Source organism: Apodemus sylvaticus, chromosome 6 (genome assembly GCF_947179515.1).
Source record: "Apodemus sylvaticus chromosome 6, mApoSyl1.1, whole genome shotgun sequence".
Lineage (NCBI taxonomy): Eukaryota > Metazoa > Chordata > Mammalia > Rodentia > Muridae > Apodemus > Apodemus sylvaticus.
Genome location: NC_067477.1, coordinates 24,337,607 through 24,356,800, shown reverse-complemented (window position 1 = coordinate 24,356,800; position 19,194 = coordinate 24,337,607). Strand labels below are relative to the sequence as shown.

Genomic DNA, 19,194 nt, shown 5'->3' with positions numbered 1-19,194 from the left:
CATGTATAAATAATGTTTTATAGAAAGAACTATAAAACTGGGGGGACAATGACAGGATGCCTGAAGGTCTATCCGTCACCCTGCTCTGTCGCCCTGCTCTTCCATTACACGATAAGCTCTCTAAAGCTTGGGTACATTCAGTTACTGTAACCCAGCAGCCTGCTCGCTTCCGTCAGAGCTTAACTAAAGAAAGGAACCCACAAACCTCCACAGACGACTCAGCTGTTAAGCACAAGAAACATCTTATAATTAAGAAATAAAAATTAAAATCTGCTCATTATATGGTCAGTTTAAATTTCAATTAGTAGGCTAGCTTTGTGGCAGAGTTTTGATCCTAGCAAGTCAGCCTTTCTAGGTTTTTCATCTCATCCTTGAGGCTAACAACACATACATCAGAGGATGTTCTGAGGATGTTTTTAAAGGTCTTGCAGAGTTCACCTCATCCAGTCATCCAGTGGCCAGGGGGAGCACTCTCCAGTGCATACTCATAGCCCTCTGGCAATGTCTGAAGCCGTATGACTAATGTGATCATTGAGCTTGACCACCTTGGAAACTTTAAGAAGTTTTGTCTACACTGAATTAGACGGTTTAGCATCGCATCATTGCTTTAGGGTAAATGGGTACAGAACCATGGATATCGTCTGATGCCACATCCCGCCTCAGAATTAACTCCAAACAATATTCCTATGCGGGAAAGCAATCTGATTATGTTATCTCTAGCAAAATATTATACAGGTAGAGAGTGGTCTAATGGGTACTTAACCATTGATACTGACTAGCTCATTTTAACATTAATCATTATTAAAAATCGATCAGATTAAGCCAAGTAGATGCCGGAATGTGTTGGCTGGGGCTGCTTTGTTCTTTGAAATCTTTCCTGAGAAAGCACCAAACACCAAGCACCGTATGCCTCTGGACTAAAAGCAAAACAAGGCAGATCCCCAATCTCAAGGTCACCGAATCGTGGGGGAGTTGTTAGTGAGAGCCACACAGTCCTAAACTGGGCCCAGTGAGTAAGGCTTTCTAGAAACTGACACATGAGGTGACATCTTCACAGATATGAAGGAAACTGAGAAGTTTACTCTGTAAGGAAACACCAGCTACTGAAATAAGCATCTGAAAAGGAACTCTGTTCTCTACTTCATGAGAGGACAGTGAGGGTCATGTGACAGGACAGTGAGAGTCATGTGACAGGTCAGTGAGGGTCATGTGACAGGACAGTGAAGGTCATGAGGCAGGACAGTGAGGGTCACATGGCAGGTCAGTGAGGGTCATGTGACAGGACAGTGAGGGTCATGAGACAGGACAGTGAGGGTCACATGGCAGGTCAGTGAGGGTCATGTGACAGGACAGTGAAGGTCATGAGATAGGACAGTGAGGGTCACATGGCAGGTCAGTGAGGGTCATGTGACAGGACAGTAATGGTGGGGGCTCAGGTGGGGAATGTGTACCTCTGGGGAAAGTTGCTGATATATTCCTAAGGTATTTTAGAAACACACTCTCTAGCATTGTGATGGCTGGCCCTGAGATTCAGACGGAGTCTGCTGAGACCTGGGGTGCCTTCTGAATAAGGAGGCATAATGGAGACCAAACGGAAACAAGTAGCAGAAAGAAGGAGGAACAATGAAGAGTAAGAGAAACGCGCAGAGGGCAGGACGGCCTACAGTCAACTGCTATGGGGACTCAGATGAGCAGAGGACAGTCCCAAAGGAGGCAGCCAGGCAATGGTGGCACAGCTACCAACATAAACTAACGTCTAAGGACGGCATGACTACGAACATAAAAGCCTTTTTCACACCTTAATCAGATTTTCTATTTAAGAAAAATATGAATACATTTTTATCTCTACTGTTCTGTAGCCATAAAATCAACTTCATTTTAATTTATTAATTAAATTTGTCCCTTTTTCAGTTGTAATGCCCCAATCATAGAAATCAATTTTAAGACTACCCATAGAGTATCCAGTTGTTTAAAATGAAGTCTCTGCAGTGGTGTTCCAAGCTTGCTATACCACACCTGTAGCTCTTGTATTTCACTCTGCGGAGAAAACACAAGGAAACATACTTGAGAGACTCATCAGTTCCTGATATTAATACCTCAAGAAAGCCATGCCCACTGTTCCAGCTGCTGGAAGGACCACCTCTAGGCTAACCAGTAATGCTTCTGAAAACAGGAAGACATTGCTTAAGCAAATCTTTCACTTCCTGTGAACACCAGCAGCAAGCACCTGCATTAATGCACATCCTGAGTCTCGTGTTCTGTTTTTGTTTCAACTAAAGACACTTCAGAGACACATAAGGAAAACCAGACATAGCCCTGGGGACACCGCGCTGCATCAGTTCAATCATTACAGCACTGAACTGGGCATGCTCAGAAGTACCCTGGCCATCTTCACCTTTTGACCATGTGTTCTCCGACCATGTGCTAGGTAGGCCCAGATTGAGTCTACTCCCGTTCCTTATTAAACTACCACCTTCAACTAAGTATGCTCGGGATGTGCCTGTTTCTAACACGCATTCTTCTAGGACTGAGCACAGGGTCCCTGAAGAAACCTGCCATGCCTGTTTTCCGAGGAGAGCACTGTAGACCAGAAATCTCTACTCATTTAACTCAACTAATTAACCCACTGCATTAACACCTGAGAACACTAGCAAAGATGAAAAACAGGTCTTAGCACCTTGGATTCAAAACACTCATTTGCCCTGTGTAAAACCTTGCTAAACATTGAACTACTCACTTTAAAATGTCTTTATTTATTATTATAAAACCTTAAGCTGTTTTTTTCTGCCTTCTTGAATGTTACTGTCATCAGATAAAATTTACCCTGTTCAAAGATTATGTTCTAATATTTTTTCTTCAAAGAATATATAACTGCAAAGATGCTAAGTGAATATTGATCTGATATGTTGACAGATAATAACCCAGAACTGAAGCTCTTATACCAATAACATTCTAAAAGATCAAAAATTGTTTTTCATATTTAATAATTACCATTATTATATAATCAGGATAACTTCAACTAAGTCAGCAATTATATAAGTGCCACACTGGGTATGGGAATAATTCTAAACTTACACACACACACACACACACACACACACACACAGAGAGAGAGAGAGAGAGAGAGAGAGAGAGAGAGAGTCATCTTCCAAAAGATAATGAAAGAAGATAAATCTCCATATTCACAAAGGAATCACATCAAAAGTAACACATCCACAGATTTTTAACAACTTGGGAAAAAAGATTTCACGTAGCATCTTAGGGCTCCTGAGTTGTCACTACAGCTTGCACGTGTAGTTAGGTGGTCTTAACAGTTGAACAGTCTCTGGATGTCTTTGTCACATGCTTTAGATAAATGGGAGGGGAGGCACTTGGTGCTGAGGGGGCTTGTTGACTCAGGAAGGGGTAGTGCATGCCTTTGATTCAGAGGCAAACACAGGCAATCTAGGAGTTAAGAAGCCAGCCTGGTCTACAGGATGAGTTCCAGAACAGCCAGGGGTACACAGAGAAAGCCTATTTTGAAAAACAATAACAACAACAACAACAACAACAACAACAACAAACAGGCAAAAGAAAACTGCATGCACCTTATGCCTACCCCACCAAGGACAATCAAGCCCCACACAGCTCTGTCAGGAATGTGCTTCTGTCCTATTTCATTACGGAGGTCAGAAGAGACCTCGGTTGGTGGAGGGCTTGCCTAGCAAGCAAGAGAGCCCGGGTTTCTTACCCCACACTCCCTGCGGCAGACATGCTACCACATGCCTGAAATCCCAGCAAAGATGGGATACTCAGAAGTTCCTAGTTAACCTCCATTGTTAAATGAGGCTGCCTAGATTACACAAGACCGTGTCTTTAAAAAGAAGTCAGGAAATACAAGGCACCAAGGAAGGTGAGAATTCATACACAAATTCTTGGTAATTCTATAATACATGACACATAAGAATTGATGACCTATAATAGAACACAAACTTTCATAACATTTAAAGATGTATTTTATTTATTAATTGTGTTTCTGTAAGCTCGCATGAGGCCAGAAGAAGGCACCAGATCCTCTGTAGGTATCGTTATCTGTAGCTGTGAGCGACCTGACAAGGGTGCAGGAAACCAGCTCCACTTCTCGGGGAAAGCAACAAGTGCTCCCCTAACCACCTAGCCATTTCTCCAACCTTAACACAAAGTTTGAAGTCAAAATAAAAGTTAAACACATGTACTTACCAAAGATCCCTTGAGAGTGAAGGTAGCCAGCTGACGTGAGACATTGTAATATGGTAGATATGGCCGTATACACATAGAATGTTGACGACTCTGAGGGGAAAGAGTCATGTAAGTTATCCAAACAATATACAGGGTATTCTGAGGGGAAAACATGAATAATCAATGCCTGAAAAGTAGCAGGAATGGCAAGCATTTATAACAAATATGAAGTTACTTCAGTTTACAAAAAATAAATTGGTGGGAGGGGGAGAGAGTGGTGGGGGAGGGGAACCTGATCTGGTATTGGGTGAGAAAAAAGGACTGAAACCTTGAGGGCCAGCAGAAAGAATGGAAACAGGCAACCTTGGGAGATAGGAGGTTGGGGTGACCCTCCAGAATGCACCAGAGACTGGGAGGTGAGAGACTCTCAGGACTCAAAGGGACAGACCTTAGATGAAATGCCCAACAATAGGAAGAGGGAATTTATAGAGCCCCCCTCCAGCAGGAAGACAGAGCATCAAATGAGGGAGAGGGGGCCATCTCACAGTCACAACTCTGACCCACAATTACTGCTATCTGAAAGAATTACAGGGATGGAAATGGAGAGGAGCCTGAGGAAAAGAAGGTCCAAGGACAGGCCCAAAGTAGGATCCAGCTCAAGAGGAGGCCCTAAGACCTGACACTATTACTGAGGCTATGGAACACTCACAAAAAGGGACCTAACATGCACTCTGGAAGACCCAACAAGCAGCTAAAAGAGTCAGCTAGATATTTGCACACAACCAATGGACAGAAGCAGCTGACCCTGTTGTTGAATTAGAGGAAAGCTGAAAGAAGCTGAGGAGAAGGGCAGCCTTGCAGGAGGACCAGCAGTCGCAACTAACCTGGACCCCTGAGATCTCTCAGACACTGGACCACCAACCAGGAAGCATACATCAGCTGATATGAGGCCCCCAACACACATACAGTAGAGGACTGCTGGGTCTGTGTTCATTCAGAGATGATGCACCTAACCCTCAAGAGACTGGAGATCCCAGGGAGTTTAGAGGTCAGGTGGGGTGGGGATGGGACATCCACGTGGAGACAGGGGCATGAGGTGAAGGCATAGGATGTGGACAGTCGTGGGGGGTGGGGAATAAAATATAGAGTGTAAAAATAAATTAATTAAAAAATAAAATACTAATATAACTTTCATGAATGTGTACTGTGTGGGCCTGAACAAAGTTTAGAATAAGGAAATGACCTTAATGGTAACTTAAATACATAGAAATAGATCTAAAGAACCTTAACCATAAATAAAAGAAATGTAACAGATGATATAAATATATACTGTTCTCTTTTCTTCTCATGGATGTTTTAAAAATTATATATGAAGTAATAATTTCACAGTATCCTGTTATTTTTCTGTTGGAGATGTAGCACCTGCAATAAAATGGGAAATTTTATTTAAAAAAAAAAAAAGGCAGAAGAACAGCATTCCTTCATTGCCTCAAGACCCAATCAGTTTAAACCTAAAATGGTCCTGAGACAGGAAGGTATGTCTGGTAAATTCTGAAACCATTGCTGAGATATGGCTCTTTAAAGTGTAATGGAAATATCATTAAAGGAACAGAAAGCAGTGTCAGAAAACACTCAGTCAATGTCAAAGAAAATGGCAGAGGAGGAACACCAAACAGAAACAAAATCATGAATTGTAGAAAACAAGGATCACGAGACAAAGAGAAACCAAACCACAGCAAAGCAATGCTCATGCAACAGCCCAACCAAAATGCCAGCAAGGCCAAGGAAAGCCAGGCCCGACTGTGCTACTGAAAGGGGACATGCGTTACGTTAAAAGAAAAAAACAGGCTGAAAGCAAAGGTGAAAGTATACCCACAGAAAAGTGGCAATGACAAATAGTAGCAGAGAAAATTGGTTTTAAAACAAAAGGAAAAGTATAAACAGAGAAAGTTTAATGTCAGAAGTCAATACATTAAGATATCAGAAATAAAAACAACCTCTGAAAATGCTTCCAGGAAAGAGGAATCCTAACAGGATGAGGTGGGAGTGGGTAGATGGGTGGGTGGAGGAGCACCCTCTCGGATGCAAAGGGGTGGGGAGACCAGGAAGGAGAGCAACATTACAAATGTAAATAAAATAAAATAATTTTTAAAAAAAGAAAAGAAACATAACAAGGGGAAGGAAGAGAGACGATTCTGCAGTAGTTGCAGACGATTCTTGCAAGTAAAACAAGATTTTACTTGTTGAGATTTTTCAGGCAGAACAAGAAAATAACACAAACACAGATCCGAGAGACAGCCTCCTGGAATTCTGCAGGCAACAAAGCAGCTATTCTTCCAGGGCAGTCTCAGTGTGGGCCACAGCCCAGCAATGACTGCAGTCCTCTCAGAGGAACACCAGGAAGTATGCTCTCCAGTCAGAATGAGATTAAATAAAGCATCAATAACAATAGTTGCAAAATTCACAGAAAGACAAATATAATAGTACCTTGCAACAAAACAATTAAGTTGAGAAAGAAAGCAGGACAATAAAAAACAAACTTTGTGATTGAAATATTAAAACAAAACCTAAAGCAGATAAGCTACACTAAAGTACCACATATAGAGGAAGTGGAGGCTATTAATGCCTATATATTTTTAAGTGTTTCCAAAGAATAACCTGGCCTTCTACTTTAAGAAGCTAGACAGTTTTCAAAAGAGCAACCCAAATCTATAGCACAAACATGATGACAATACCACTGTGAAATACTGAAATACAGAAAACAAACCAGACAGCATTATTCCCTTAGAAAGGTAAACCTTCAGAAAAATCAAGGAAACAGAAACATGACTCAGTAACTAAAGAGACTGGAAGAGGCGCACCCTGCCTGCCTTATACAGCTAGGGCAGGACTGCAGGAGGGGCGGGACTGCAGGAGGGGTTCTGTGTTCAACCACACAGATCAGAAAGTCAAAATGATATGCACAAAATTCCAAAGCTTCTGAAAAAAGTTGCAGCACATGACTACAGTAAGTGAAAGGACCCTTAAACTGAAACTCTTATGAAGGAAAATCCTGGGGTCAGGTGACATCAAACATGAATTCTCTCAAACAGCTGAAGAACATCAGACCTTCAGAAATTCTCCAAAAATGTTCCCAAATCACTCCATGGGACTCGTAATTACTCTGATACCAAAATCAAGCAGGACAAAACAAGGAAAGAAAATTCTAAAGGATCTAGAAAGTCAAATCCCACATTAAATACAAATAATAATGTCTACCATTGAAGAATGATTCAACTTGGGTGTTCCACACACAGAAACCAGTCAGCACAATGCAGTGCACTGTTAGGGTACACGAAAGGCAAACACTGCCTCAGCGCACGCTCAGTGGCATCCAGAGCTCTGCATAAAAAGATCCAACATTCTCAGTACAAAAGACAAGCTCCTCAACCTAAACTTTAAATACTGGCAAAACTCCACAGCTAACAAACACAGTCTACAGGGTTTCTTCTGGATCAGCTCCAGGGCAGGACAACTGGGCAAACAAAAGTAAAGGGAGGGCTAACGGGTTTTACCTGAAGGGGGAATGCTCGTCTAAACAAACTTCTCTAGTAACCCACAGAAGGAGCCAGTTGTGAGGCCAAGATCGATATATAAACATCAATAGCATTTCTACACATGAGAAATGAAACACTGAAAATAACCTTGAGGTTATCCAAAAGAATAGTATAGTATTAATAAAAAAAAACACGGTTTCCACAGTAAATGACTAAGTATCATAGAGAAATTAAGTAAAACATAACGCACTGAAAGATACCCCACATTTGTTGTCTAGAAGGATAGAATGGTAATAGCCCTGGTAACATTATATACAGAGTAAGTAAAACATCAATCTTAGGTTTGCTTGCAATAAGTATGTTGACGTCCAAAGAACCCAAAAAAAGCCAATCTTGAAAATGATCAAAGGTAGGAAACTCACACCAACCCCTCACTCAGAAGTACAGTAATTAAGATGCAAGGGCACCACAAAAGCTCAATGATAAAAAAAAACTCGGTTGCTTTTCAGTATATATGCAAAGATAACCCAAGTGGAAAACTAGACCTTTCAAAACAAGGTATAAAACAGCTAGGTGTTGGGTCAAGCATGGCTGTTTAACAGGCAGTGTGACACAGTTCCTGCCCATGAAGCATCTCTAGGTCATGGATCCCCACCACCACCACCACCTCCCATGTGCTGGTGGTTACTGTAGCCCTGAAGCTCATCTTCTGACTTTTCCATTTGCTTTACTTTCATTCTTTCTAAGGAATACGCTGCCCCCATTACTCAGAACTAATCACTTCATAATCAATGAAACAGAGGTAGTTCTCTGGAATGAGGAATAGAGGGGTCATAAGGATGTGGAGAATGAGGAACAGGCATCCTGTTTGACTTTAAGGCCATGAGAAAGGGTCTAAACAGAACCACAGAGGCCATAAAAACCTACAGGGCCCATTGTAGAAATTTCTCATTTCATGACTTGGTCAAACTTGGAATTGTGAGGAGATACGCGTACCCAAAGACTGCTGCATTAATTAGCCAAGGTGATCTTGGGAACATCAAGAATAGAGAGCTAAAGTGGTATCAAGAAGAAAAGGCATGGATAGGAAAAGAAGAAGGAAAGGAGAGTATGATTTAACGGAAAAGGACTTTGGGCTAGTGAATTAACATTTACAGAGATGTCAATTTTGGACATGAGGCCATGGAACTGCTAGGATAAGGAAACAAATTAGAGAATTGAAAGATAATGTACAAGCATATAAAAGTTAGTACTTTTTTTATTGGGGACGACAATGCCTAGAAAGATATTGGAGAGAGCTAGCTGCTCTACATGCATAAAATTTAAAACTTTGTAAGAAATCATTTCAACCTTAGTAGTCTGTCCCCTTTCTGTTCTTACATGAAAACAGTTGCTAAAGATTGCTGTCTGCTGTACCAGGAAACCACAAGAGCTGTGCCAGCTACAGGTGAAGAGCAGGCTGTGCAGAAACTATAAGGAAATGTGCTTTTGCTTTGTGTTTAGCTTCTGTTTTAAGGAAGTGGGGGATGGGACTAAAGATCTGGGGTTGTTAGAATTTATATAAATTAAAGGATTTCTAATGATTAACAATGGTTAAAGCCTTGATGATGTAGCTTTAGTAAATAAAAGAGTGGGTTTAGGTTCTCTTTCAAAAGAAGGAAGAAGGAAAAATGAGGTGACTGATCAGGCAGAGAGAAAACACCTGAACTGGCAGCTGCATCCACTACTGACTCCAAGAAGTTACTCAGTCAGCACTGCTCCCCTCCCCACTTTCTCACAACTCCTGACACCAAGGCTGGACCTTGGCATGTAGGCATACACACAAATGGAGGAAGTAGACAAAATGCCAAGCACTTCAAGAAATAACAGGATCAGAAACTTACATATAAGACTTGAAACAGCAACAATCTTACAAAAAAAAAAAAAAAAGAAAGATAAGCATCTGTACTTCATGACCGTGGATTAGTTAATGGTTTCTTATATCTGATACTAAGCATGTAGAAAAAAAATTCCTGAATCTGAACTTGACACAAATTTAGAGTTTTTTTTACTTCAAAGAATGCCATTAAAATGAAAGAGAGAAGTTGGGCATATTCTCCAGCATTTGGGAGGATGAGCCAGTGGGATTATGAACCCACGATCAGTCTGACCTACCCTATAAGGATGGGAGCAAACATACAAAAGCCACGTGTAACACGTAGTTTCTACTTCCCTGCTTTAAAAACAAAAAAAGAAGTTGTTCACATAGAACTTAGTAGTGGACTATCTCACCTCTATTTGTCTTTTTTGGACAGAATACTGTCTGTAAATGATATAAGTAATTTTTGTTCAGTGTTTATTTATCTTGTCATAATAAGTAGCCTCACCTGGAGGTAAAGATGTTTGACTTTATTTTTAAAAGGGAATGGGGAAGCTGTCAGGAGTAGATATATCTCATAGTCAAAGATCTTTAATAATGAAATAGCATTAAATGTCATATTTTGTAGATTTTTTTCATGTTTTTGAAGACTAAGTAAAGTATTTTGAACTGTTAAACCTTAACTATTCTTAGTCCTTTTTATTTGAGTAAACAGAAAACATTTTATTATAATTAAATTGGAATCTAACATAACTACAAGTTTGTTATCTGGCCCTTAACTTGTGTTATTTAATCATCTTAAACAGTTTGTAGAGTAGTTAATAGAAGGACTGAGTCAAAGTCTTCTATTTTTAAATAAGCTGTATAGGCACAATGTCTATCTAAGAGTAACAAAATTAATTTTAAATTTTGTATCAATAGATACATTTATTGATTATAAATAGATTTATACCAATGAAAACCTTAATTTTATATCAATATATCATTTTTATATCAGTGTAAGAAATTATAATTTTAATTTTGTATCAATTATAAAGAATTTTATCAATGTAAGATTATGGCTATATAATGTTTTGTTTAAGAATAAAATTTAGTAAACTATCTCATATATTTTCCCTATTTAAAATTATGACCATTTTAAAATTATTTTTTAAAATGACAATCCATCATAATTTGTAAAATAACCATTACCAGACACACAATCCCTGGGAACTGGGCTAATGACTGTAACTTTTTTTTGTTGAATAGAGGTGATAGAAATTTTTTTAAAGGAGTGGGGAGGAGTAGAAAAATTAGAAAAACTGGGTAGACTTAAGAACATTAGCTTTAGTATGTAATAAGAACACATATTCCACTCTGTTCATAGTAGTCCTATTTATAATAGCCAGAAGCTAGAAAGAACCCAGATGTCCCTCAATGGAGGAATGGATACAGAAAATTTACACTATGGAATACTACTCAGCAATTAAAAACAATGAATTCATGAAATTCTTAGGCAAATAGGTAGAACTGGCGAATGTCATCCTGAGTGAGGTGACCCAATCACAAAAGAACACACATGGTATGTACTCACTGATAAGCAGATATTAGCCCAGAATCTTGGAACATCCAAGAAACAATTCACATATCAAATGAGGCCCACCCAAGAAGGAAGGAAGAAGAGGCCCCTGGTCCTAGAAAGGCTCAGTGCAGCAGTGTAGGGGAATACCAGGACAGGGAAGCAGGAAGGGGTTGACTGAGGAAAAGGGGGAGGGAAGAGGATTTTTGGGACTTTCAGGGACTGGGGATCCAGGAAAGGGGAAATCATTTGAAATGTAAATAAAGAATATATCTGCTGGGCAGTGGTGGTGCACACCTTTAAACCCACCACTTGGAAGGCAGAGGCAGGCAGGCGGATTTCTGAGTTCGAGGCCAGCCTGGTCTACAGAGTGAGTTCCAAGACAGTCGGAGCTACACAGAGAAACCCTATCTGGAAAAAACCAAAAAACAACAACAAAGAATATATAAAGAAGAAGAAGAAGAAGAAGAAGAAGAAGAAGAAGAAGAAGAAGAAGAAGAAGAAGAAGAAGAAGAAGAAGAAGAAGAAGAAGAAGAAGAAGAAGAAGAATGTTGACTTTAGCATCTGTTATCTAGTCTCTGTATGTTTGGAATGTTTCTAGCTTGACTAAAGTTCTGACAGGATCTGTCTGAAAGGTTGGAAGAGGCGAGATGATCTGAAGTCAGTGGCAATTCCTGAAGCTGTTTTGGGCACCAAATGGAAGCAGGGGGCCAAACAGGTCAGTTAGCATCTCTGAGGATGAATCTCACCAAAGCTGTAAGCTTTGTAATATATGAATCTCACAACCAAAATTTTAGTATCATTAAGATGTTTGTATGGATTGTGAAGAGTGTATAAATCAGTTAAGGCTGAAATTCTGTGAAAGACAGCTTTCTTTTTTTATGAGTTCATTTTATTAATAACCAATTATAATAAGTCCTTATTTTTGTCATGTGAAAGATAGCATGTTGAATCTGTCTTGTTTGATTTTTTTTGAACCTGTTTAGTTCTTTATGGGGTCTCCCCGTCATATCTGATCCACATGACCAGTATGGGGTCCAAAGCTCTCTCTCCTTTCCTGTCAAAACACAGAGCCTCTCTCCGAAAACAATATGTCCTTGGTCCAGTAACCAGAAATTAAACATTTAGCTTGACCTCCTTCCCAAAGGAATTTAATATAACCACCAAACTCATAATCACATTTATTTTGATAATTAAAACAATTTAAAGCAAATAAAGCAATCTAAACAAATATTAACCAAAGAGACAGTGTTTTTGTTGTCCTGTCCTGACCTTCATGAGGTCAAGGCCTAAATTATCTATATAATGTAAACTTAAATTTTCTTTTGTTTATTGTATAAGCCTAGGCTCTCTCTTTCCATAATTCTTAAGGCCTAAATTTTTACTGTAGGCCTCCTACTACCTTTGATCTAATTTTTTAAGACTGAATGTCTCAGTATTTTTTTCTGTATTTTACTTTATTTAAATTTCCTTTTGCTTATTGTATTATTCTCTCCTAACTTCTCTCTTCTGTGGAGCTTAATATCTGTATATTTAACACTTAAACATTAACTATTATACTGCCTTCTATCCTTAAAAACAGTTAAATAACATTTAAAAATCAGTCCTTTGATACCATGCTGGCTGGAGACAGGCAGCTTCATTGTTTTGTCTCTCCCTGCCTCCCTCTTGGCATTCAGCACGCGGCAGTCGCCCTTCAGCACAGCAGGAGCTCCCAGCCACTCCGCACAGCAGGAGCTCCCAGCCTCTCAGCTGAAGCTCTCTCTGGCAGGTAGCTGTGTTTCTCCTTTAGTGTTCACTTTGGGAGCCATGATCCTTGGCTCAGCTCTCTGAGAAATCAGTTCTCCCCTCCCCATAGACGTACATCATTTGTGTGAGCAGGTGGGAGGTTAGAGACACCTAAGCTGATGGCAGATCTAGGGTGCTGAACAAGGAGAAGGTAACCAGACAGTTAAGCTGAAGGCAGATTTCGAGGTGTTGAGCTGGGACGGAGGGTCACTGAGCAACTAAGCTAAGGACAGACTTCGAGGTGTTGAGCTGGGAGTGAAGGTAAGGGCACTTTAGCCGAGAGGCTTAACAGTGCCCAACCACTGAGCTAAAACACATGTTAAAGGTAAGCTAACTGTGTACGGCTTTCATCCACAGACCCAAGAGAACCAGGGCAATGATGGCTGGTAGTGCAGTCTGCCCAGAGCTAAAGAAGGGTAACAGAAACTATACACTACAGCCACATGTGTCTTCTGAGGAGCTTTTACATACATTCTATGAAAAACTCTTACAACTCAAGAAGAACACTACGAATACTCTTAAATGGGCAGTGAAGATTTAAATAGACATTTTTCTAGTCTACAGATAGCCAAAAAGTATATAAAAACATAACTGGCATCGTTAGTCAATAGGAAAGGTAAAAAATCAAATGGTAACGACACCACCTCACACCCTAGAGAATGACTACAAGTAAAGAAATGGTGGAGTCAATGAGGTGATACTGGAAGCCTTATGACTGCTGGTCGCAAGGAGAAACAGTACTGGCAACTGGCAGTCATTCACACTAGTTACTGTTTAACTTGGCAGCCCCATTCCTAGTTACAAACACACAGGAACTGACACATGTTCGCCAGTTATCCCAGTATATTATAGAGAAAATATCATGTGTGTTATATGGATCTATCACCTGTCAATTAAAAAAAAAATCTATGGCCTATAGAAAAGGGCAGATTAGAAGGTGGGACATCCTATGGGTAGGAAGAATTCTGGGACAGAGCCAAGCAGGAGATCCTCCTAGGAAGGTGTGATGAGATGGACACATGGCACCTAAGCACAGGTAACCAGCCACATGGCAGAATGCAGATTAGAGTAAATGAGATCATTTAAGTTATAATCTAATAAGAGAAAAGCCTTGCAATATGGCCAAGGTATTTATAAATATAGTTTGAGTCTGAGTCTTATTCTGGGAGCATAGGGCTGGTCAGAAGAACCAGTCCATTACTTTACACCAATATCTTTAAAAAGAAAGATGTCTTTGAAAGGACTTTCAGCACCAGGATGAAAGGGCTTAAAAGGGGGGAGTATAGAGGGTTAGGTGAGTGTGGCTAGGCGGCGTGGGGGAAGGTGTCCAGGCGGGCCCTTGCCTGGGCACCTCTGCCCCTGAGGGACCACACACACACAGACATGGAATAGAATAGAGTTTATTCAGAGTAGGGGATGGGAGTTAGTGGTAGAGAGAGGTAGAGAGAGAGGTAGAGAGAGAGAGAGAGAGAGAGAGAGAGAGAGAGAGAGAGAGAATAGAGAGAGTGGAGGCCGGCCATGACCACGTGGGGGGGGGGGGGAAGAGCCCCAGGGGCAGAGAGGTGAGAGAGTGTGGGAGAGCAGAGAGCAAAGAGGGAGAGGAGGAACAAGTAGCCCCTCTTATAGTGGGCCAGATCTCTGGGGCGGGGTATATCTGGCTATTGCCAGGTAGGTGTGGGGTGGAGCTTAGACAAAACCTCAACACTGAGCTCAACTCCAAATGGATCAAGGACCTCCACATAAAACTTGACACACTGAAACTAATAGAAAAGAAACTGGGGAAAACCCTTGAGGACATGGGCATAGGAGAAAAGTTCCTGAACAGAACACCAGTAGCTTATGCTCTAAGATCAAGAATTGACAAATGGGATCTCATAAAATTAGAAAGTTTCTGCAAAGGACACTGTCAAAAGGAAGAAACGGCAACCAACAAATTAGGAAAAGATCTGCACCTACATCCGATAGAGGGCTAATATCCAATATATACAAAGAACTCAAGAAGTTAGACCCCATGGAGCCAAATACCCCTATTAAAAATGGGGTACAGATTTAAACAAAGAATTTTCACCTGAAGAAATTCGGATGGCCAAGAAGCGCCTTAAGAAATGCTCAACATCATTAGTCATTAGGGAAATGCAAATCAAAACAACCCTGAGATTTCACCTCACACCAGTCAGAATAGCTAAGGTTAAAAACTCAGGAGACAGCAGGTATTAGTGAGGATGTGGAGAAAGAGGAACACTCCTTCACTGCTGGTGGGATTATAAGATGGTACAACCACTCTGGAAATCAATCTGGCGGTTCCTAAGAAAACTGGACATGACACTTCCAGAGGACCCTGCTATACCTCTCCTGGGCATATACCCAAAGGATTCCCCAGCATGCAATAAGGACACATGCCCCACTATGTTTATAGCAGCCTTATTTATAATAGCCAGAAGCTGGAAAGAACCCAAATATCCCTCAATGGAGGAATGGATACAGAAAATGTGGTATATATACACAATGGAGTACTATTCAGCAATTAAAAACAATGAATTCATGAATTTTTTAGACAAATGGCTGGAACTGGAAAATATCATCCTAAGCAAGGTAACGCAATCACAAAAGAAACACATGAAATGCAATCATTGATAAGTGGATATTAATTAGCCCTGAAGCTCTGAACACTGAAGATACAATTAGCATATCAAATGATTCCTATGAAGAAGGAAGAAGAGGGCCCTAATCCTGGAAAGGCTTGATCCAGCATTGTAGGGGAGTACCAGGATAGAGAAAAGGGAGGGGGAAAAGGGAGGGGGAAAGATAGGAGAATGGATGGGGAGAAGAGGACTTATGGGACATATGGGGGGGGGGGGCTGGGAAAGGGGAAAGCTTTTGGAATATAAACAAAGAATATAGAAAATAAAAAAAAGAAAAAATATGTATCTATAGACCAAAAAAAAAAAAAAAAAGAAAAGAAAGATGTCTTGAAACAGGAGGGAGGTAACCACCAGCCTTCTCCAACCTTTCTTCCAGGGAGGCAGTCATAAGACTGTTGGAGACACGCCCTCCTATGCCCAGAAGAACACAATATCCTTCTGTCTAAGGACAAAGTTCTGGTGAAGTATGAGATGCCCACTAATTGAGCCTCAACAATGGACAATTACCATAGTTTCAATGATGATGGTGAGGTTTCCCAAGCCATCAGTCAGAGCTACATAACTTCCTCCTTTCTCAAGATGGCCAACTGTCTTCAGGTAATACCAGCCTGGTTGAGTAAACTGAGTTGTATGAGCTACAAAAAAGAAGAAAAGGATGTTAATGAGACAATGTTAAAAGAAAACAGTTGTTTACCAATTTGAGTCTGATAGATCCTAAACAGCCAGCCGTAGTCTATTTTAAGAAAGTATCTACCAAGTTTATGCTTCCATTTTTAAATATTTCAGCTGAAAAGCTGAAAAAGTAAAATGAATTTAATTTTTACCACTCTGGGAATACAAGAGTATTAATTATACATTTATTTTCCCAAAGTGCAAAATGAAATGACTGGTCACAACCCTTTCTCACTTACTCCATTCATCTCCCCAACCCTGCCACGTATCACTTAGTCTATCATAAAAGATCAAAGAAAGTCATTAAATAAAAAAAATTAAGCTAATAAATGTACTGCAGAACTACTTTATGGTCTCAAATTTATTTCTAAGTATATATGTAAATATATTTCCCAACTTCCCAAAGTCACAAAATTAGAAGAGTTTTACTTCACTGAGTAGAACAACTCTAACAACCAAGAGGATATCCAACCAACACAGAAGTCTTACTTAACTTCTCCACTATTTTGAAGAGTTACTTAAGGAATTTAGAGTAATGCCATGATTACAAATCTGAGAATAACACAAATCTAATTAAAACAAGTAGACTTAGAATTATCTTCTTTTGAAGAAATTGGTTTTAATGAAAGATGATGATATAATTTTGAAGCAAAACAATGTTAAGTATCTTACTAAGATTTTAAAGTTTGGTTAGTCAATCTTATTTATAGGGTTATTAGCTATTAATATGGTTATACATAATAATACATGTATTTCTTTTGATTAATTAATGATTATAACTTTACTAGTAATATTATACACTTACTTTAGTACAATCAAGAAAATAGAACTGACATAAGAGAATAATCCCAAAACTTCTAGACACACTGAGCTGAATAAAGTATAAGCACATTCATTCCATCACTAATACCATGATGTGGGATCACATACTTGAGCGATCACCTCTGTCTCCATCACTAGACATCCTCAGTCTCTGGGCTGCTTGCCTTTCCCTCTTACCCCCTTTTTTAATGGCCTAGTCTTAGAATAATAAAGTACAAAATACAGAAAGCAATCAGGTTACCCAAAATAATAGTATAAAACATTGGCAGAGTTCACTTAAAATAGTCACACACTTTAAGCACAGACAGTGTATATCCTCCTTTGGTGCTTTCTGGTTTGTCTCTTAAAAAGAATTTGTGGAGAAACAGATAGAATCTAGACACCCTTACCTGACACCCAGATGGGAGAGGCTACTACATAATGCCCACTCCAGGGCTCCTGGGCTGTCATCAATCCACTTCGTCCATAAGGCAATTCTTCATAGTAACTAGCCACCAAATTCCAAGCAATTGTGCTAAAGCATTTGATAAGAAAAGAAAAAAAACACCAAAATACTATGTATCAAAATCATAAATTAGACTGAAGAAAGAGTACTCTTCATAATTACATTTAAGTAAATGAACATTAACTTTTAAGTACACCAAACAAAATACATGTTGTCTCAGTTCACTCCAATTTTTAAAAATCCAGTTCAGTGTTCTTCCAAACACTTTAACAGTTAATCAGAGAATTAAAAGTCTCTCTCTCTCTCTCTCTCTCTCTCTCTCTCTCTCACACACACACACACACACACACACACACACACACACACACACGAATTCTGTTTAGTAGTGATAAAGCCAAAAGATGAATCACGCTTGGCATGTTAAAAGTTTAAAACAAGTACAAGCAAAAGCCTTTTCTAGAACTGCTCTCCCAGTGGCAGCTTTTCCTAATACCCCAATTTCACATAGAGTTGATGAACTTGACTTGGGAGCGCTGCAGTTTTAAGACAAGAACTGTTAGAGTCAGACTGTCTGGGTTCACATCAAGACTCCCTGAGCTAAGCCCCTCTGACCCTGGTCCCTCACCTGTGGACAGGAGGATGATTGTTCTGAATCAGTGAGTGGCTGAGAGGATGAAAGACATTGATACAACTCTAGCCTCTTATTTCTGCTTCTGCTGAGGTACTGACCGGATCAGCTTGCTGCTCTGGCTTTAGGCCTCTTTTCAGGTGATAGACACTAATAATTTACACACATGAATTCCAGGAGCAGAGTTGGGGCCATACAGCTTTCAGAAAATTCAAGCACAAAACCTAAGTTTTTATATCTGGCTGTTTTCCATTGAGCTTAAAACAAACAGCACTCACACAGAGATTTTCTCCTCCCTGACCAAAGTTTCTCCCAACAACAAAGCGACTCTGGCACTCTCAGGAAATCCAACCCTTCTCATTACCTGATTGTAAAGTGCTGGTTAAGCACACACAGAGACACACGAACAATGGGCGTTGTAAGCGGTCTCCTGATCTGGGCCACACATGCACGGCATCCTCTATTTAGTACACTGGTGTTTCCCAAACTTGGGCCTCATCAGAATGCCATGAGTACTGACCAGATGTACAAGTTTCAGGGCCCTGGAAGTGTGAGCAGCTGCCTACACATCAGAATAACAAGTACTGCAGGACTTCTTACAACAGGACAAAGTTAGGAAATACTTCTTTATGTGACAGAATACGGATGTCTGATAGTATCTGGATGTGGTGGTGCATGTCTATAACTTTAGTACTGGGGAAGAGGTCAAGGCTAGCCTGAGCAATAATAGGAAGACCCTGCCTCAAAAAACAAACAAACAAAAATAAGACAAAAACAAAAAACAAAAAAACAGGGAAAAGGCATGAAGTAAAAATACACTTAATGTAAGAGAAAAAAGTCATAACACACTGTTAAATAAAAAGCAACTTACTCAACAGACCATATGCTAAGGTGTCAATTTCATATTTAAAAGTATATAAAAACAGGAGAATGTTTTAAGGTCCGTTGTTTTGAAATGGAAAGATTACAGGCAGCTTTGTCTCACTCTTTGTATGTACCTTCATTTTCTGAGTTGTCTGAAACGAACATGCATTATCTTAACACCAAA

General features: G+C 39.9%; 1 protein-coding gene across 1 annotated transcript in view; it reads right to left on the bottom strand.

Moving 5' to 3' along the window:
- The window catches only part of Galc (galactosylceramidase), a 57,809-nt gene that overhangs the window by 10,308 nt on the left and 28,307 nt on the right, over positions 1 to 19,194 (bottom strand). The window contains exons 9-12 of the mRNA XM_052185292.1: positions 17,463 to 17,587; positions 16,087 to 16,214; positions 4,219 to 4,308; positions 1,951 to 2,037 (exon numbers count right to left, since the gene is read on the bottom strand). Of these exons, the coding sequence (XP_052041252.1) occupies positions 1,951 to 2,037; positions 4,219 to 4,308; positions 16,087 to 16,214; positions 17,463 to 17,587 (430 nt within the window). The remainder of the gene's footprint in view (positions 1 to 1,950; positions 2,038 to 4,218; positions 4,309 to 16,086; positions 16,215 to 17,462; positions 17,588 to 19,194) is intronic.